At 68.3% G+C, this 19,379-nt stretch overlaps 3 protein-coding genes across 7 annotated transcripts in view; 2 read left to right on the top strand and 1 right to left on the bottom strand.

Moving 5' to 3' along the window:
- ERBB2 (erb-b2 receptor tyrosine kinase 2) overlaps positions 1–7,097 on the top strand; it is a 19,027-nt gene extending 11,930 nt beyond the window's left edge. The window contains 27 exon segments of the mRNA XM_056362737.1: positions 31–216; positions 327–395; positions 794–906; positions 1,220–1,361; positions 1,438–1,554; positions 1,723–1,849; positions 1,938–2,011; positions 2,095–2,185; positions 2,269–2,368; positions 2,370–2,420; positions 2,422–2,470; positions 2,949–3,081; positions 3,188–3,278; positions 3,363–3,523; positions 3,610–3,657; positions 3,787–3,925; positions 4,017–4,139; positions 4,222–4,320; positions 4,406–4,591; positions 4,692–4,847; positions 4,951–5,026; positions 5,117–5,263; positions 5,355–5,452; positions 5,528–5,698; positions 5,823–6,096; positions 6,179–6,222; positions 6,224–7,097. Coding sequence (XP_056218712.1) covers positions 31–216; positions 327–395; positions 794–906; positions 1,220–1,361; positions 1,438–1,554; positions 1,723–1,849; positions 1,938–2,011; positions 2,095–2,185; positions 2,269–2,368; positions 2,370–2,420; positions 2,422–2,470; positions 2,949–3,081; positions 3,188–3,278; positions 3,363–3,523; positions 3,610–3,657; positions 3,787–3,925; positions 4,017–4,139; positions 4,222–4,320; positions 4,406–4,591; positions 4,692–4,847; positions 4,951–5,026; positions 5,117–5,263; positions 5,355–5,452; positions 5,528–5,698; positions 5,823–6,096; positions 6,179–6,222; positions 6,224–6,523 — 3,365 coding nt within the window. The 3' untranslated portion in view covers positions 6,524–7,097.
- A 302-nt stretch (positions 7,098–7,399) lies between these two features.
- MIEN1 (migration and invasion enhancer 1) lies at positions 7,400–13,758 on the bottom strand. Its single transcript, XM_056362736.1, has 5 exons — positions 13,497–13,758; positions 9,967–10,186; positions 9,220–9,317; positions 8,694–8,770; positions 7,400–8,262 (listed from the first exon to the last, which is right to left on the bottom strand). Exons 1-5 carry the CDS (start codon positions 13,756–13,758, stop codon positions 8,179–8,181), a joined length of 741 nt encoding a protein of 246 aa, XP_056218711.1. The 3' UTR covers positions 7,400–8,178.
- On the top strand, positions 11,406–19,328 carry GRB7 (growth factor receptor bound protein 7). Of its 5 annotated transcripts, none has more exons than XM_056362124.1 (15): positions 11,406–11,672; positions 14,762–14,924; positions 15,073–15,214; positions 15,312–15,468; positions 15,547–15,668; positions 15,756–15,833; positions 16,123–16,260; positions 16,334–16,444; positions 16,576–16,674; positions 17,268–17,348; positions 17,418–17,534; positions 17,614–17,674; positions 17,786–17,873; positions 18,248–18,341; positions 18,429–19,327. In XM_056362124.1, the coding sequence occupies exons 2-15, from the start codon at positions 14,770–14,772 to the stop codon at positions 18,573–18,575; spliced, it is 1,590 nt and encodes a 529-aa protein (XP_056218099.1). In that variant the 5' UTR covers positions 11,406–11,672; positions 14,762–14,769; the 3' UTR covers positions 18,576–19,327. The 5 variants fall into 5 exon arrangements, with proteins under 5 accessions (XP_056218099.1, XP_056218100.1, XP_056218098.1 ...); XM_056362125.1 differs by having other exon boundaries at positions 15,759–15,833; positions 18,429–19,326; XM_056362123.1 differs by having other exon boundaries at positions 17,268–17,534; positions 17,617–17,674; positions 18,429–19,328.
- The last annotated feature ends 51 nt before the right edge of the window (positions 19,329–19,379 follow it).

Raw genomic sequence — 19,379 nt, 5'->3', positions numbered from 1 at the left:
CCCAGTCTGGGAGTCCTCATGGGTCTGCAGGACCCCCCCCCCTCCCCACACTGACCCCCCCCGCCTGTCCCCACGCAGAGATCCTGAAGGGAGGGGTGCGCATTGAGAGGAACCCCCAGCTCTGCTTCCAGGAGACCATCCTGTGGTCTGACATTTTCCACCGACACAACGAGCTCCGTGGCGAGACCTGGGTGGAAACCACCCGCAGCCGCAGCTGTGAGCACCGGCACCCTGGCTGGGGGCGGGCGGGTTGTGGTACCCAGGGAGGGGGGCCGGGGGTCGCCAGCCCCCACGACATCCCCTGCTCACGTCTTCCCCTGGCGCAGGTCCTGACTGCCAGGCGTTGTGTGCTGAGGGGCACTGCTGGGGCGAGGGGCCACAGGACTGCCAGACACGTGAGTACAGACCCCTGCCCACCTCTGCCCCCCTCCCAGGGACCTCCCAAAGCCCCTGACCTGTGGGCCCCTCCAAAATCCCTGGGGAGCCCCTCCCTCCACCTGTCCCTGCCTCACTGACCCCTATATAACACCTAAATCCTGACCTCAGAGACCCCCTGGATCTTTCGCTTGCCCCCCCCCCAAACCCCTGTCTCATTGACCCCTAAAATCGCTGCCCTGGGGATCCCCACAGATCACTGTCCCCCCCATTGGCACCCAAATCCCCACCACAGGGACCTCCCCAAGATCCCTGCCCTGGGAACCCAGCTACCCCCCAGCTCCTCATCCTGGGGACCCTCGCATCCCCAGAGGGGGGGGGGTCCTGTCCCCACCACGTCCCTCACTTTCCCTACCAGTGACCAACAGCATCTGCCACGGCTGCCCACGCTGCAAGGGCACGAAGCCGACGGACTGCTGCCACGAGCAGTGCGCTGCCGGCTGCACTGGCCCCAAGCACTCCGACTGCCTGGTGCGCACAGGGCTGGGGCACGGGGGACCGGGATGGGGCATGGGGGGGCATCCCCAGGCTGGGGGGGGGGGGATGCTGGGGTCTCACACCAGCAGTGCACTGTTCCTTCGACTGCCTGGTGTGCACGGGGATGGGGCATGGGGAGGCATCCCCAGGCTGGGGGGGGGATGCTGGGGTCTCACACCAGCAGTGCGCTGCCACTCCAACTGCTTGGGGGACACGGGGGACCGGGACAGGGCACAGGGAGCATCCCCAGGCTGGGGGGAGATGCTGGGGTCTCACACCAGCCATTTCCCCCCCCCCGCCTCCCCAGGCATGCCTGAACTTCAACCGGAGTGGGATCTGTGAGCTGCACTGTCCCCCCCTCGTCATCTACAACTCAGACACCTTCGAGTCAGTGCCCAACCGCGACGGGCGCTACACCTTTGGTGCCAGCTGCGTCAGCCAGTGTCCCTGTGAGCGCCACGCCACCAAGGGGGGGGTCTGGTGCCGAGCTACAGTGGCCCTGACCCCCCCCTCTTCTCCCCTTAGATAACTACCTCGCCACGGAGGTGGGGTCCTGCACCCTTGTGTGCCCCCAGAACAGCCAGGAGGTCACCATCAACAACGTCCAGAAGTGTGAGAAGTGCAGCAAGCCCTGCCCGGAGGGTGAGCAGCCCCCCCTGTGCCTGGGGAGGGGGCTCTGGGGACCCCAGGGGTGCGTGGGGGCTATGCCCTCGTGGGGTCCCTTCGTGGGCTGCAGTGAGCATTCTGGGGGGAGTGGGGGTCCTGGCAGAGCACCCCAGCCCTGCTGTGCCCCCCCCCCCCCCCCCGCAGTGTGCTACGGGCTGGGAGTGGATTTTCTCAAGGGCGTCCGTGCTGTGAACGCCTCCAACATCCAGCACTTCGCCGGCTGCACCAAGATCTTCGGCAGCCTGGCCTTCCTGCCCGAGACCTTCGCCGGGTAAGTGCCTCTCCCCCTCCCCAAGCCTGCAGGCAGCTGCCAGGACCCCTGCCAGGACCCATCCCAACCTCCCTCCCATCCCTGGCAGAGACCCCAGCACCAACACGCCGCCCCTGGACCCCAAACTGCTGCGGATCTTTGAGAGCCTGGAAGAGCTGACGGGTGAGAGCCGGGGGGGAGCTGGGGCTTGGGGGCTTCGGGTGCGGGGGGGGACACACAGGGTGGTGACGCTCGTCTCCCCACAGGCTTCCTCTACATCGCTGCTTGGCCACCCAGCTTGCAGGACCTGGGCGTCTTCCAAAACTTGCGGGTCATCCGGGGCCGCGTGCTGCACAAGTGAGTGGGGATGGGGACGTTGGGCGGGGGGGACACACGCATGGGGGGGGATGTCCAGCGCTCACCCAGCGGTGTCTCGGCAGCGGCGCCTACTCACTGACGCTGCGGGACCTGGCGGTGCGGGCGCTGGGGCTCCGTGCCCTGCAGGAGATCAGCAGCGGGATGGTGCTCGTCCACCACAACCCCCCAGCTCTGCTTCCTCCAGAAGGTGCCCTGGGACAGCATCTTCCGCAACCCCCCGCCAGCGCCTCTTCCAGACCCACAACAAGCCCCCCGAGCAGTGCGGTAAGCAGCGCCCGTGTGGGCTGGGGCTGGGGGAACCCATGGATGCCCCCCCTGTTGCTCACAGTGCCCCCTGAGCCATGCAGTAAACAGCACCCGTAGGGGATGGGGGAACCCACTGACCCCCCCTTGTTGCTCACAGTGGCCCCTGAACAGTGCGGTAAGAAGCACCCGTGGGGGTCAGGGCTGGGGGGAACCCATGGATGCCCCCCCTGTTGCTCACAGTGCCCCCTGAGCAGCGCAGTAAGCAGCACCCGTAGGGGGACAGGGCTTGGGGAACCCGTGGACCCCCACCCTATTGCTCAGTGTCCCCCAAGCCATGTGGTGAGCAGCACCCATGGGGGATGGGGCTGGGGGGAAGTGGTGGCCCCCCACCCCGTTGCTCACAGTGCCCCCCGAGCAGTGCAGTAAGCAGCACCCATGGGGGACGGGGCTGGGGGGAACCTGTGCCCCCCCCCGTTGCTGACAGTACCCCCCACAGAGAGCGAGGGGCTGGTCTGCTTCCACCTCTGCGCCCACGGGCACTGCTGGGGCCCTGGCCCGACCCAGTGTGTCGCCTGCGAGCGGTTCCTGCGTGGCCAGGAGTGCGTCGCCTCCTGCAACCTCCTGGACGGGTGAGTGGCGACCCCCTGGGGATGGTGGGCAGACCCCCCACCCCAGGACTGCGGTGAGCCCTGGACCCCATCCCTGCACCCACCCCACGGTCCCTTCGCCCCGCAGGGCCGTCCGGGAGCACGCCAACGGGACGCGTTGCCTGCCGTGCCACCCCGAGTGCCAGCCTCAGAACGGCACCGAGACCTGCTTCGGCTCGGTGAGGATGGGGGGGACACACAGACAGGGTGGGGGGGTGGCCCCCAGTGCCTGCATCCCTCAACCCGCCCCCCGCCCCTTGCAGGAGGCAGACCAGTGCGTGGCGTGCGCCCACTACAAGGATGCGCAGCAGTGCGTGCGGCGGTGCCCCAGCGGCGTGAAGGCGGACGCCTCCTTCGTGCCCGTCTGGAAGTACCCGGATGAAGATGGTGTCTGCCAGCTCTGCCCCACCAACTGCACCCACTCGTGAGTTGGGGGAGGGGGGCGTCCAGCCGGGCATGGGCAGGGGGTGGCGAAGGGGCTGGGCTGGCTGCTGCACGCTCTGTCCCCAGGTGCACGATCCGGGATGAGGACGGCTGTCCCATGGACCAGAAGCCAAGGTATGAGCGTGGGTGCCTTGTGCCACCCTGACCCCCACCCCTCTGGGTGCTTGTGGGGGGTGCTCCTGCAGCCAGGACCCCCCACCTTGTCACCATCTTCCCCCCTCCTGGTCACCTCCTGTCCTGCAGCCAGGTGACATCCATCATCGCCGGCGTGGTGGGGGCTCTGCTGGTTGTGGTCCTCCTGCTCATCACCGTCATCTGCGTCAAGCGGCGGCGGCAGCAGGAGCGGAAACACACCATGCGGCGCCTGCTGCAGGAGACCGAGGTGGGGGCGCTGGGACTGGCCGCTCTCGGGGAGGTGGGGGTGGCAGCTGGATGGACCCCCAAGCCCCCCCTCACCTGTCTGTGCCCCACAGCTGGTGGAGCCGCTGACGCCCAGCGGAGCCCTCCCCAACCAGGCTCAGATGCGGATCCTCAAGGAGACCGAGCTCAAGAAAGTGAAAGTGTTGGGCTCCGGTGCTTTCGGCACTGTCTACAAGGTGAGGGGTGGGGGGCACCGCTGGAGGGCTGGGACCTTCCCTGCTTTGCACCCCCTCACCCACGTCCCCCCCGTTACCTCAGGGCATCTGGATCCCCGATGGGGAGAGCGTGAAGATCCCGGTGGCCATCAAGGTCTTGCGGGAGAACACGTCGCCCAAAGCCAACAAGGAGATCCTGGACGTGAGTGCGCCAGCGGTGCCGGTGGGTGCGCGGTGCCGGCAGCGACCCCTGCCCAGCCTGACACCATCTCCCCCCAACCCCGCAGGAGGCCTACGTGATGGCGGGGGTGGGCAGCCCCTACGTGTCCCGGCTGCTGGGCATCTGCCTGACCTCCACGGTGCAGCTGGTGACGCAGCTGATGCCCTACGGCTGCCTCCTGGACTATGTGCGGGAGAACAAGGACCGCATCGGCTCCCAGGATCTGCTCAACTGGTGTGTGCAGATCGCCAAGGTAGGACCTGGGGGGGGGCTGGGGGGGACCTGGGGGGTTGTGGCACAAGGGCCAGGGCCAGCCTGATGCGTGTGTCCCCCCGTCCCCCCCCCCCGCCCAGGGGATGAATTACCTGGAGGAGGTGCGGCTGGTGCACCGGGATCTGGCCGCTCGCAACGTCCTGGTCAAGAGCCCCAACCACGTCAAGATCACCGACTTCGGGCTGGCCCGGCTGCTCGACATCGATGAGACTGAGTACCACGCTGATGGTGGCAAGGTGGGGCTCAGGGACAGAGGGATGGGGACCAGGATGGTGCCCCTTGGTGACAGCCAGCCCCACCCCCCCCACCCTGCTCACCTCTCCGTCCTCCCTGTCCCAGGTCCCCATCAAGTGGATGGCGCTGGAGTCCATCCTGCGCCGGCGCTTCACGCACCAGAGCGATGTCTGGAGCTACGGTACGTCGGGGCGGCCCCATCCCTGGGCTCAGCACCAGGGAGGGTGCACAGGGGGGGACCCTGGGGCGCTGCTGACCCCCGTCCCCCCAGGTGTCACCGTGTGGGAGCTGATGACCTTCGGAGCGAAGCCCTACGACGGGATCCCCGCTCGCGAGATCCCCGACCTGCTGGAGAAGGGCGAGAGGCTGCCGCAGCCGCCCATCTGCACCATCGACGTCTACATGATCATGGTGAAATGTACGGGGAGGGGGACAAGGACGTGGCACGGGGACAGGACACCGTGGTGGCACTTCGCTCCCGGCCCTGACGGTGCCTGGCTCTGCTCCAGGCTGGATGATTGACTCCGAGTGCCGGCCCAAGTTTCGGGAGCTGGTCACCGAGTTCTCCCGCATGGCCCGGGACCCCCAGCGCTTCGTGGTCATTCAGGTACGCAGGTCCCCGGGGGTCCTGTCCCCCCGCCAGCACCCCGGCACGGGCACTGACCGCTGCGCTCGCCCCCAGAACGACATGGTGGGGCTGCCCGGCTCCATCGACAGCACCTTCTACCGCGCCCTGCTCGAGGAGGAGGACATGGATGATCTGGTGGATGCCGAGGAGTACCTGGTCCCTCACCACGGCTTCTTCAGCGCCGAGACCTCCGCCACCTACCGCAGCCGCATCTCCTCCATGCGGGTAGGGGGGCTGGGGAGGGGGGGCAGAGGTGGGGGGTCGGGGGGTGACCCCGTGCCGGGGCAGCCCAGGGCAAGGCTGCAGCCACCGGGACAGCGCGTGACCCCGTGCCCTCCCCTGCACCCAGAGCACGGCGGAGACCCCGGTGGACGCAGAGGAGGGTGAGGGCTTGGCCCCCTTCCCCTTCCCCCCCCAGGGCCTGGTGGAGGGGCCGGAGGGCCCAGTGCCGGAGGTGCTGGAGGGGGATGCCGGGGCCAAGGCGGCCGTGCAGAGCGCGTTGGTGCAGGAGCCCGGCGCCCTGCCGCGCTACAGCGAGGATCCCACCGGGCTGGCGGCTGAGGAGAGCGAGGGTCTGGATGCTGAGGGCTTCACCGCCCCGGCCCCCTGCACCACCATGCCAGGTAGGGAGGGCATGGGTGGGACCCCGCAGGAGGGGGCTGCCCGCCCACCCCATCGCCCCTAACGCACCCCTCGCCCCTGCAGAGTATGTGAATCAGGCTGGGGAGCAGCGGTCCCCACCCCGGCACCCCCCGGGCACCCCCGTCCCCACCGGACAAGCCCAAGGGGCACCAGGGGAAGAATGGGCTCATCAAGGAAGCCAAGCACCCCTTCCCGGGGCCCTTCGGCCATGCCGTGGAGAACCCCGAGTACCTGGCACCCCCCGGCCCACCCGTCCCCAGCACCTTCAGCCAGGCCTTCGACAACCCCTACTACTGGAACCAGGACCCCCCCAAGGCTGGTGGCCCTGAGGGTGGCCCCGGCACGACGCCCACGGCTGAGAACCCCGAGTACCTCGGCCTGGCTGGCCCCGATGACGCGGCCGTATAGGGCTGGGCCGTACAGAGACCCCCCCTCACTCTGCCAAGGCAGCTTGGGGGGGGACAGCACAAAGCGAGCCAGGATGTGGGGCTGGCGGCTGTCCCCTCCGCCCCAGGGGCGTCCACGCTAGCACCGTGGGGTGACACCGGCCATGGAGGGCTGGGAGAGCCCAGGATGCCGTGGGACAGTGTGGCAGCAAGTGTGGGGACAGAGAGGGGTCACCCTTCGTACCAGTTGCTGCTCTGGGCCCCCCCAGAGCTGGGCACCGGCAGGGGGGTGGGTGACACGCACGCTGCATCGAGCCGGCCGGTGCTCAGACTGCGAGTGGGAGCGGCCCGGGAGCTCGGCCCCAGCGTGGCCCAGAGGACAGCCTGCCACCGTCACCCCAAAGGCTCCTGCGCCACCAGCCACCTCGCCGGGGCTGTCCTGGTCCGGCTCATCCCGTGAACGTCACCGCCACCGCCACCCCCAGGACACACGGACTTGCACTGAGAGCAGGCGGACACCGGGCTCGTGTCCCGGCTCCTCCTGGATTCTTTTGAAGCTGACTGTATCGCACCGAGATGTATATTTGATAATTGTACATTGGTTTTTTTTTTTTGCTTTTTTCTACTCTCCTTGTCTGTGTGGTTCCCCTTTCTCTGTCGCCGGGCAGCCAGCTCTGCCTCCCCGTGAGGACCGTCGTGTCCCTTCCCTCCTGGCTCAGCTGCCATCCCCGAGGAGGCAGCCAAGGGCAGGACTCACTTACCTGGAGGGTAAAAAGTCCCGATCCCACCTGGCCACCAACCAAGGGCAGGGCAGGCAGGAGACGGGACCTGATCTAACCCCGCGTTCGCACCTCGGTGCCCGTACCCCACCCCCATTCTTGAGGGACACTCGAGGGGCCACATTTTCCTTTGTCCTTTATTTAGCACCGGGCCATTGGGTTTATACACAGTATAGAATAAATAGGGGGCCCCTCCGCCGGCTCAGCCACCCCGTGGCGAAGGGCAGAGTCATTACAAGCGGAAAGCAAGAGCTGAAAGCCTGAGAACGGGGACGTGGGGGAAGCTTGTGGCCATTAAATAAATTTCTTGGCCGTGGGGATGCAGCCGAGCCGGGGTTCCCATGCCCGGCCAGGGCAGCCGGTCCCGGCTGCCCTCACACTGGTTTAAACAGTGACAAAGAGAGACTTTAATCATTAACAAATCACGCTCAAGTTTACAGCAAGTGGTTTTTCCTCTGCATTAACCTGCCGGGAGGTTTGGAGCTGCAAAATCCCCTCCAACGCCTGGCCCGGCTCCCCCGAGGGCTGAGTAGTGTTCAGGGGGGTCCCCCAAATCCCCGCTAGCTGAGGGAGGGGAGAGGAGAGCCCCCTGCGCTGCGGGGAAGCGAGCGCAGGGGAAGGGGGAAGGCAAAGGCGCCCCACACCGCAGCTACCCCCCACAGCAGGTCAGGCACGGCAGGGACACAACCCAAAGGGATGGGCCAAACCAGCCCCCCCAGTGACACCAGTACCAGAGCTCTGCCCATGCCAGTTCTCACCCCCAGTGCTGTTCCCCGGGAGGCTCCTTATGCTCTCGTGTTCCCCCGACGTCCCTGCTCTCACAGGAAGCTAACGAAGGCAGCGAGGAGCGAAGCAGGGGGACACTGCGGGCACTGGGAGATGCCAGCAGGGCACAGGGCTACAGGATGACGCAGGGGGGGCGGCTGTTGGTGATTTTCTCCAGTGGTTCCCCATTCCTCGCTCTGCGAATCGCTTCAATCAGCTGAAGAGAGAGGGGAGGGGTCGCACCCCAGGCCAGCCTCGCTGCAAGGTCTGGCGGGGGAAGGAGCACTGGGGACACACACACAGTGCTCGGGAACACTTTGGGGGACATGTGGAGGTCAGTCAGTGCCAAGGGCCCAAACCTGGAGCTGTGGAGCTCCAAAAATGTTCCCCTCGTTCCCCGCAGGAGCGGCTCAGGCTCGCAGCATACTACAGCAGGACCCAGAGCAGGTCCCGGCAGGGTGGCAGGAAGGGCAACAACACCTGACGGGATCGTGAGGCTTTGCCAGAGCTTGGGTAGAGCCGGTGGGTGATGAAGCAGAGACACCATGGGACAACCCCCCCACAGGGGAGCTCACTGCCAAAGCAAGCCCCCCTGCGGCCCCCCTGCAGCCTGGCTGACACGAGGACCCTGTGGGGCCGGGTACTTACGTCCTTTTCGTAGGGAAAGCCTCCGTTCTCCAGCTTGGAGAAGACCAGCTGCCCGTTGATCTCAATCTCAAAGGCACCTTAAAAGCACGCAGGGCCGAGCCATAAGCCAGGCTCCTGCCCTGGGCGGTGTTGCCAACCCCCCCACCCCGCAGCTTTTCCTACCACACCACCAACCCCGACACAAGCATCTGGGAGACAGAAACACCACGGTGGTACCCCTTAGCCTACCAGACCGTACCCCCAGTGGTGGGACTGGGCTGACAGAGCACACAGTGCACCCCTGGAGAGCTCGGGGGGGGCTCCATTCTGCACCCAACGAGACCCCGGTGAGGTCTGAGCGATACGCAGCACCCAGACAGTGGGGCAACAACCCTGCCAGCCTCCCCACAAGGTTTAAACCCGTTCAGCCCCCCTCCGAGGCAGGGCTGACACCTGGCACCCCAGGGGGGCCAGGCCAGGGCCGCCCCCCGCCGCAGCGCACCCCAGCAGTGACCCCTGCATGGCGCTGGCAGCTGCAGGCCCCCACCTGTGCCCCCCAGCCTGGACTCAATCTCGATGTCGGGGTACTCCTCCTTGACGGCGCTCGCCAGCTCCTGGTACGTGGGCTCGAAGCCGCAGGGCTCGCTGGGGGCCGGGAGAAGAGGGTGAGAGCCAGGCCCACGGCGGGGGGAGCCCCCAGCAGCACCCCTCGCCCAGGCACCCCCCACCCAACCCCACTCCCAACTAAGGAGCCCCCAGCACCTGCCTCCCCTCCTACTGCCTGTACCCCCACACTCTCCAACAGCTCTCCTACACCCCCAAATCCCCAGAAGTCCATCTGTGACCCCCCCAAAACCCTCCAACCCCCACGCACCCCCCACGAGCGCCCCAATTCTTACACTACCCCAGCGCCCTACGCCCCTCAGCCCCCCCATATCCCATTACCCCACGACTCACGCTCTCCCCAGCCCCCCCACCCTACAGAGCCCCCCAGTACCCCCCCTCCTCAGCCCCACCTTCACCCCCAGGCCTGAACCCACCCCCCAGTGCCCCACACCATAACCCATTACCCCACAACCCACCGTATCCCCAGCCCCCCCACCCCACAGAGCCCCCCAATACCCCCCTCCTCAGCCCCGCCTTCACCCCCAGGCCTGACCCTCCCCCAGTGCCCCCCCATGCCCCGCCCCAGTTCCCCCAGTTTCCGCCCCGGGCACCCCATGCCCCCCGCACGCAGCACCCCCACACCCCCTCCGGGTGCCCCCGGCCCCCCCGCGGCCGGGACGGCGCTTACCAGTACTCCACCACGATGCGGACCCGCCGCTCGGCCCCAGCCCCGGCCCCTTCCCCGGCTGCTGCCGCCGCCTCGGCCCCGCCGCTCATCGCCGCCGGCCCCGCCGCTCGCCCGCCGCTTCCGGGTGCGGCCACGTGACGCGGCGCTTCCGGCCGCGCGCCGCTCCCCTCGCTGCCGCGGGCGGGCGGGGGCGCCACCTGCGGGCGGGAGGAACGCACAGCTGCTCCCGACCCCCCCGGACCCCCCCCGACCCCCTTGGGACTCCCCCGAGCTCCGCGGACCCCCCCGAGCACGTGGGACCCCCCACCGACCCCCGCGGGACCCCCACCGCGCCCCGTGACCCCCCCCTTCGCTCTCCCGGGATAACCGCCCGATTTCGTGGGACCCCCACTGATCCCTGCGGGACCCCCACCGAGCCCCGCAGCACCCGCCCCATCCCGCGGGACCCCCACTGACCCCCGCGGAACCCCACCAATCTCGTGGGATCCCCACTGAACCCTGAGGGACCCCCATGACCCCTGCGGGACCCACTGACCTCCATGGACCCCCACTGACCCCCAAGGAGCCCCACTGAGCCCCGCAAAACCCCACCGACCCCCGTGGGGCCCCCAGTGACTCCCACAGGACCCCCACTCATCCTGTGGGGCTCCCACCGATCCCGTGGGACCCCCACTGACCCCTGCAGGATCCCCAATGACCCCTGTGGGACCCCTACCGACCCCTGTGGGACCCCATTGACCCTCATGGCACCCCCACTGACCCCGCAGGAGCTCTCCAGTCCCATGGGGATCCCCGCAGACCCCCAGGAACCCCAGTGCCCCTTGTGGGACCCCCACTGATACCCCCCCCCCCCCGTGGGAGTCCTATAGGGCCTTGCCCCCCTGCCCCAGACCCTAGGGGACCACCCACGGGCCCCCATGACCCCTATGGAACCCCCAGCATTCTGCGTGGGGAACCCTATGACCCCCCCCGGGGTCACCTTGGGGACTCTGGCCCCACAGGTCCCCAAGCACCCGTGGGGACCCCCACACCCTCCGTGGGGGCACCCACCTCACTTATGGGGGACACCCACAAGGGATCCCACCCTCTGTCCCCATGACACCTCCCCCCCAGATCCCCTGAGGAGCACCCCCCATCCCACCAAACCCCAGCGGACCCTGCCACCTGCATGAGACCCCCCGGACCCCCCCACCTCACAGGGTCCCCACCTGCCCCAGTCCCTGGGCTGACCCTGTTGGACCCCCCACCTCATGGGGCCCTTCCAGCCCCCTGCATGTGGGTCCCGGGGAGCCCCATCCCAAACTCCCCACAGCCTGGGGTACACCAGAACAGCCACATGGCCCTGTGCCCCCCCCCACCATCCCGGCTGTGTCCCCCCCACTCCCCCCTCCCAGGGCTGTGCTGCTCCTGGGGTCACCCCAGTGCATTGTGGGAAACTCCCCATCACCACCGTGGGGTCGTAGGATGGGGGTTCAGGGGGATCAGCCCCCCCGGGGCTGGCACAGGGCCAGGCTGGATGGTTCATGACGGGGCTGGGGGGCTGGGGGGGCACCCCTGGGTGGCATGGGGGCGCTGGGTGCCAGGCCGCCGGCCTGGGGCGGCATGATGTCAGGCGGGGGCGGGAGCTGGCGCAGGTAGATAAAGCCGGAGAGAACAGGAATCCCCGGTCCGGCGGGAGGGTGGCGGGACACGGCGGGCGCCTGCAGGTAGGAGCGGGGCTGGGGTGGGGGTCCCCCATGCCGTGGGGGCTACTAGCCATGCTGAGATGTCGGTCTCATCCCACCAGCGTGACCCCAGTCCCCCACTGCGCCCCCACCTCTTCCCTCCCACCTTCCTCCCAACTCTTCCTCTTTCTCCGCTGCCCCGGCACGGCCTTGTCGCCGCCGCCACCCCACAGCCCCCTGGCCGGGGGAGCCCTGTCCCACCACCTGAGCGCCCACCGGGACCCCTGCCCACAGCTGGTGGCCCTGGGACCCTGCCCCTTAGGCCTGGTGACCCTGGGACCCTGTCCCCTAATCCTGGTGGCCTTGGGACCCCATCCTGTAGCCCTGGTGACCCTGGGACCCTGTCCCCTAATTCTGGTGGCCCTGGCACCCCATCCTATAACCCTGGTGGCCCTGAGACCCTGTCCCTTCACCCTGGTGACCCTGGGACCCTGTCCCCTAATTCTGGTGGCCCTAGCACCCTACCCCATAACCCTGGTGGCCCCAAGACCCTGTCCCCTAATCCTGGTGGCCCTGGGACCCCATCCCTTAGCCCTGGGAGCCCTGGGTCCCTGTCCCCTAATCCTGGTAGCCCTGGGATCTCATTCTATAGCCCTAGTGGCTCTGGGACCCTGTCCTCTAATCCTGGTGGCCCTGGGACCCCATCCCATAACCCTGGTGGCTCTGGGACCCTTCTCGTAGCCCTGGTGGCCCTGGGACCCCACCCTGTAGCCTCAACACCCCCCAGTCCCCCTGTCCCACAGTCCTGCTGGCCCTGAGACCCCATCCCTTACTGTTGGTGGCCCTGGGACCCTGTCCCCTAGAACCGGTGGCCCTAGTCCCCCTACTCCATAACCCTGGTGGCCCTGGGACCCAGCCCTATAGTCCTGACACAATCCGGTCCCCCACCCCATAACCCTGGTGGCCCTGGCCCCCTTGCCCCATAGTCCCTGTCCCCCCCCCCTGTTTGTCCCAGACCCCAGGGACACCCCATGTCCCCTCACCATCACCACCACCCCATCAGAGCCCCGTCATGGCCACCAGGAGAGGGCTGGCACTGGGGTGACCTGAGGCCACGGTGATGGGCTGGCAGTCTGGTGGCAGGGCTGTGCCACCATCCCAGCACCCCACGGGATCCCCATCTGTCACATCCCCCATCAGTCCCTCCAGTGTCCCCTGCATGGCTTGGGGTGATGCTGCGTGTCACCATGGGCAGCACCACCCCATGTGATCCCCAGTTGTCCCCTGTGTCCCCAGGCTCACCCCGGGGCTTGACCCAGCAGGGAGACCCCAGCTGAGCCGGGATGGAGCAGAGGGTCCGTGCCGGTGGGATGGCCGGGGCAGGGCTGGGGACGTGGCGGGGCAAGGATGGGATGGGGATGGTGGTGGCAGCCGTGTGATGGCATCGGTCCTGCCTGGCCATGGACTTGGACCCTGAGCTGGCCCAGGGGCGGGGGACAGGGACAGGGATGGGGACGGGCAGCGGTGAATGATTAACCCAGCCCCGTGCGGCATCCCGGCCCCGGCAGCGTGCGCGTGCCCGCAGCCACCGAGTGCCGCCGGCGCGGCCATGGGTGCCGCGCGTGTCTTACGTGTGCCACGTGCCAGCCGGCCCCACGCCACCGTGGCCAGGCTGTGCCTGACCCTGCCTGGCCCAGAGGACCGGCGGTGGCACTGGCTGTGCCAAGCCGTGCGGTGCCACGCCGAGCTGTGCCATGCCGTGCCGTGCCATGCCGAGCTGTGCCCTGCCGTGGCAGGGCTGGCCCAGGGCCGTGGTTGCAAATCTTTTTGGGGCCGAAACCGGCACTCTGGCCGGTGCCCCCCTACCCTCCGAGGGCTGCGGCACCTCCTGGACGATGGCACCGGTGGCCTGGCAGGGGTGCCGGGTGGCACTGCTGCGTGGGGGGCCGTGCCGGCGGGCGGGCTCGCGGCAGTTCCCACGGCGGGTGTGGGTGCCGGCTCCCTCGCCCCTGGCCTGCCGGCGCGGCCGCCCCGGCTGGGATGCCAGCGTGGTGAGGTGGAGCTGGGAGCGGCCGCCAGAACTGGTTTGGCCGGACCCGAGGAGGTGTCTGGGCTGGGCTGCCGCCATGCGCCGCTTCCTGCTCCCGCCGGCGCCGTGCTGGCCCGCCACGGCTCAGCCTGGCATGGCTCTGCTTGGCACAGCTCAGCCCGGCACGGCTCAGCCTGGCACGGCTCAGCTTGGCACAGCTCAGCCCAGCATCACTCAGCCCGGCAAAGCTCAGCCCAGGTCACTCAGTCTGGCTCAGCCCAGCTCAGCCCAGTTCAGCCCAGCTCAGCCCAGCTCAGCCCAGTTCAGCCCAGCTCACCCAGTCTGTCTCAGCCCAGCTCAGCCCAGTTCAGCCCAGCTCAGCCCAGCTCAGCCCAGTTCAGCCCAGCTCACCCAGTCTGTCTCAGCCCAGCTCAGCCCAGTTCAGCCCAGCTCAGCCCAGCTCAGCCCAGTTCAGCCCAGCTCACCCAGTCTGTCTCAGCCCAGCTCAGCCCAGTTCAGCCCAGCTCACCCAGTCTGGCTCCGCCTAGCTCAGCCCAGCTCAGCCCAGCTCAGCCCAGTTCAGCCCAGCTCAGCCCAATTCAGCCCAGCTCACCCAGTCTGGCTCAGCCCAGCTCAGCCCGGCTCAGCCCAGTTCAGCCCAGCTCACCCAGTCTGGCTCAGCCCCGCTCAGCCCCAGCAGCCCCAGCCGCGCTCAGCCGGTGCCTCCCGGTGCCCCCAGCTCTCAGTGGTGCTGTGGGGACACTGGTGAGGGTCCCGCATGGGCTGGGAGGCTGCGGGGGATTCTCAGTTGGCTCATAGAGGGCTGTGCTCACCTCCAGGCTCACACCTGGGGACACCCCAACCCTGGGCACCATGAGGGGCTTTCTGAACCCCCCCGGGGTGGGTGCCAAGGGTGGGCAGCCCCTGACGGTGCCACGGCACCAGCTGCCCACACCAGCGTGGTGCAGCGTGGCTCACCAGAGCCTGGCGCGGTGTCCCCTTGGGGGCTGCTCACACGTGGCCACGGACCCCTGACCCTGCTGCCCCGGGGGCTGAGCAGCCGGAGCCTCGTGTGGTGCAGGACCCGGTTCTCTCCCCACAGATAATGCCATGGATGCCATGGACGGGGGGGCTCAGCGGAGCGGCCTCCAGGACCCCCCCGGGCCAGGCAGCGCAGAGCAGGAGGGGGTCCCTGGCGAGTGGGATGGGGGCGAGGGGCCACCAGAGGTCAAACGCTCCCAGCCCCTCTTCATCCACAGCAGCAGGTGGGTGGGTGGGTCTGGAGGCTGAGGGTCTCCTGGTGAGGTCGGGAGGGGGGGTCCAGCAGATCGAGGAGGAGGGGAGAGGTATGGGGATGGGGGCGCAGGAGCCGGTGCGGGGGTCTGCGGGAGCTCAGCCCCTCTGTGCCTGCAGCCGGCAGCTGGAGGAGGAGCCGCGCGCCTCGTCGCTGCCCAGCATCCCCAACCCCTTCCCCGAGCTCTGCAGCCCCTCCAACTCGCCCATCCTCAGCAGCCCAGCCCTGGGGCAGGGACCCCCCCGAGAAGGCACCTCCCACGTGAGTCAGGGGGTCGGGGAGCCGGGGAGAGGCGTGGGTCTCGCCCCGCCGCGGGGGGGTGGGGGGTCTGACGCCTGCCCCGGCGCGTTGCTGGCAGGTGGTGAAGGTGTTCGGCGAGGACGGCGCGTGCCGCTCGCTGGAGGTGTCGGCGGGGACGACGGCGCGGCAGCTCTGCGAGACGCTGGTGCGGAGGACGCGGGCGCTGCAGGACCACAGCTGGGCCCTGGTTGAGCTGCACCAGCACCTGGCTTTGGGTGAGCCGCTGGCATGACGCGGCACTAGGGTCGTCCCCCCCCACCGCCCCCTCCCCGCTAAGCCCCCTCCCCCCGCAGAGCGGTGCCTGGAGGACCACGAGTCAGTGGTGGAGGTGCAGAGCTCCTGGCCCCCGGGTGCCGACAGCCGCTTTGTTTTCCGGAAGAACTTCGCCAAGTACGAGCTCTTCAAGAGCAACGCGGTAGGTGGCCACCAGAGCAGAGCCCGTGGGGACACGGGTGTCCCCTGAGTACCCTGTGAGTGTCCCCTGACCCCCCTGTCCCCCCAGCAGTCCTTCTTCCCCGAGGTGATGGTGTCCAGCTGCCTGGAGGCAAATAAGAGCATGGCGCACTCTGAGCTCATCCAGGTACGTGCCCCAACGTGCCGGGGGCAACCTGCTGTGCCATGGGGACCCCGCTGTGCCATGGGGACCCCGCTGTGCCATGGGGACCCTGCTGGGCCGTGGGGACCCCGCTGTGCCGTGGGGACCCTGCTGTGCCGTGGGGACCCCGCTGTGCCGTGGGGACCCCGCTGTGCCATGGGGACCCTGCTGTGCCGTGGGGACCCCGCTGTGCCGTGGGGACCCTGCTGTGCCGTGGGGACCCCGCCGGGCCATGGGGACCCCACCATGCCCCTCAGCCCTCATCTTCCCCCAGAACTTCCTCAACTCCGGGAGCTGCCCCGAGGTCCAGGGCTTCCTGCAGCTGCGGGAGGCTGGGCGCAAGGTCTGGAAGCGTTTCTACTTCTCCCTGCGCCGCTCGGGGCTTTACTACTCCACCAAAGGCACCTCCAAGGTGGGCACGGGTGGGAGCACAGCTTGGGGGGGCTGTGGTGGGGCTGGCTCTGACACCCCTTACCCCACCCCAGGACCCCCGGCATCTCCAGTACTTCGCCGACCTCACAGAGTCCAACATCTACTACGTGACGCAGGGCAAGAAGCACTACGGGACGCCCACTGAGTTTGGCTTCTGCATCAAGGTGGGGATGTCCCTGCCTGGCTGGTGGCTGGGGGTCCCAGTCCTTCCATGTGCTTTCCCCTGCCGAGGGGGTCTCTGCCCCTCAAGAGCCGGCTGGGGCTGCCCCATGATGGCTCCAGCTTCTCCCCGCAGCCCTCCAAGGTGCGGAGCGGCGTGAAGGGCCTGAAGCTGCTCTGCAGCGAGGATGAGCAGAGCCGGAGCTGCTGGATGGCAGCTTTCCGCCTCTTCAAGGTGAGCCCTGGCCCCACTGAGGGATCACCGGCTCCATGCCAGGGGGATGTGGGGGATTGCTGGGGGGATACTCGGAGGGATGCTGGAGGGATGCGGGGAGATGCTGGAGGGATGCTGGAAGATGCAGGGAGATGCTGGAGGGATGCTGGGGGATGCTGGAGAGATGTGGGGGGATGTGGGGGGTTGTGGGGGATGCTGGAGGAATGGCGAGGATGCTGGGGGGATGCAAGGGCATGTGGAGGTATGCAGGGGGATGCTGGAGGGATGTGGGGAGATGCAGGGGGATGCAGGTGGATGCTGGAGGGACGCTGGGGGGATGTGGGAGAGTCCAGGGGGTGCTGGAGGGATGTGGGGGGATGCTGAAGGGATGCAGAAGGATGCAGGGGGATGCTGGGGGGAAGTCCCCATCCCTGTGCTAGCAAAGATGCAGGATGGGTGTCCCCATCCCCACACCGGGTAGATGTGGGGGTCCCCATCCCCACACTGGGTGCACGTGGAGGTCCCTGTCCCCACGCCAGGTGGGTGCTCCCCAACCCTGCTGTGGGGTGGAGGTCCCATGGGACCCCCCCAACTCATGGGGCTGCTCCCCCCAGTATGGCATGCAGCTCTACCGCAACTACCAGCAAGCGCAAGCACGGCTGAGCCAGCCCCCCTGGATTGGCCCCACACCCCTGGTGAGTGCTGCCCCTGCCACAGCCCCCACCCCATGGGGACCCCCACGGTCACCCCCCGCTCCCCTGCAGCGAAGCGTCTCAGACAACGCGCTGGTGGCCATGGACTTCTCGGGGTGCACGGGACGGGTGATCGAGAACCCCAGCGAGGTGCTGACGGTGGCACTGGAGGAGGCACAGGCCTGGAGGGTGAGTTGGGGTGCAGGGGTGTGAGGGGGGGTGTCCCTGAGACCCCCTCTGACTCCTGCTCCTTGCTTTGCACGGCCAGAAGAAGACGACGCACCGGTACAGCCTGCCAGCAGCCTGCCAGAGCTCCCCGCTCAGCGCCGGTGAGCGGTGCCCACCCCTGGGGTCCCAACTGGCAGATCTGAGTTGTGCTGAGGGGGGGTCCCTGCCTTGGCTGGGGGTCCCCCCTGAGCCTGACACCCATATCCCCGCAGCCATCCACCGCACCCAGCCCTGGTTCCACGGGCGCATCTCCCGGGAGGACACCCAGCAGCTCATCGGCCGTCAGGGCTTGGTGGATGGGTATGGGACCCTGGGGGGGGGTGTCAGGGTCGCTGGGGCGCATGGGGGGGGCATGGGACCCCTGGGGGGTACATGACCCCCGAGGTTATAAAGCTTTGCATGGGGTGATGCAGGACACCTGCGGGGATGGGGGGGAGCCTTGGTGGGGAGGGGGGGGGCATGGGATGGCAGAGGGCGCTGGGACCCCTCCAGGGTTTGTAGGGGATCTGCAGCCCCCAGGGGCTCAGGAGCTTGGGGTCTGCAGGGGACGATAACAGGTCCCTGGGGCTCTCAGGGGTTGCAGCGCCCCAGGGCTTGGGGGGGCCACCTAGGACCCCAGGGGTGACAAGAGGGGGCCCGGGGCGAGCAGTGACACCCCCTCCTGGGACTGGCAGTGTCTTCCTGGTGCGGGAGAGCCAGCGCAACCCCAAGGGCTTCGTCCTGTCCCTGTGCCACCTGCAGAGGGTCAAACACTATCTCATCCTGCCGGTGAGTGCTGGCGCGGGGGCCGGCCGGGGCTGGGGGCTGCCGGCGTGTGCTGGGGGCAGGGGGTCCTCACACGGGTCCCCCCGGCAGAGCGAGGAGGAGGGTCGGCTCTACTTCACCATGGACGACGGGCAGACCCGCTTCGCCGACCTCATCCAGCTTGTGGAGTTTCACCAGATCAACCGTGGCATCCTGCCGTGCAAGCTGCGGCACTACTGCACCTGCGTGGCTCTCTGAGTCACGGCCGGCACGGCACCGCCTGGTTCAGCCCAGCACCACCGGCATGGCATGGCATGGCTGGGTTCAGCCCAGCACCACTGGCATGGTTTGGCACAGCCCAGCACTGCCAATATGGCATGGCTGGGTTCAGCCCAGCACCACTGGCATGGTTTGGCACAGCCCGGCACTGCCAATATGGTACGGCGTGGCACAGCCCAGCACCACTGGCATGGCTTGGCGCAGCCCAGCACCACTGGTGTGGCTTGGCGCAACCCGGCACTGCCAATATGGCATGGCTTGGCGCAGCCCAGCACCACTGACGTGGTTTGGCACAGCCCGGCACAGGGTGGCAGGATTGGGGCCGGCTTGGCGCAGCACGCGCAGGGACGAGGATGGCTCCTCCACCACCAGCCCCCCACCCTGTGCCCTGGGTGCCAGCTCTGCCCCCGGGGTCCTGGGGTGCCAGCGCTGCCAGTCCCCCACACACTCAAGCACTTTCTGCACCACCCCCCACCCCCCCCCTGCCTCCACAGCACCAGCCACAAGTGTCCCCAAGTGTCCCCAGGGGGGCCTGGCACTCCTCACCCCCAGGCCAGGAGGGCTTGGGGGTCCCCAGTCCCAGGAGTGGGGTCCCGGGGAGGGGGGGTGGGGGGTTGAGGGGGGCACCCATCACTGTGTCCCCCATGTCCCCACAAGGCCAGTTCAACTGTGACGTGTTTTATACCAGTGACAATAAAATGTTATTTTTTCAGAGCTTCCGCCTCATCCCCTCTGTAGGCAAAGCCGGGGTGCTGGGGGGGTCCGTCCCCACCCCCCCCACTG

The sequence above is a fragment of the Falco biarmicus genome, chromosome 17 (genome assembly GCF_023638135.1).
Source record: "Falco biarmicus isolate bFalBia1 chromosome 17, bFalBia1.pri, whole genome shotgun sequence".
Classification (NCBI taxonomy): Eukaryota; Metazoa; Chordata; class Aves; order Falconiformes; family Falconidae; genus Falco; species Falco biarmicus.
This window is presented reverse-complemented; position numbering and strand designations above follow the sequence as displayed.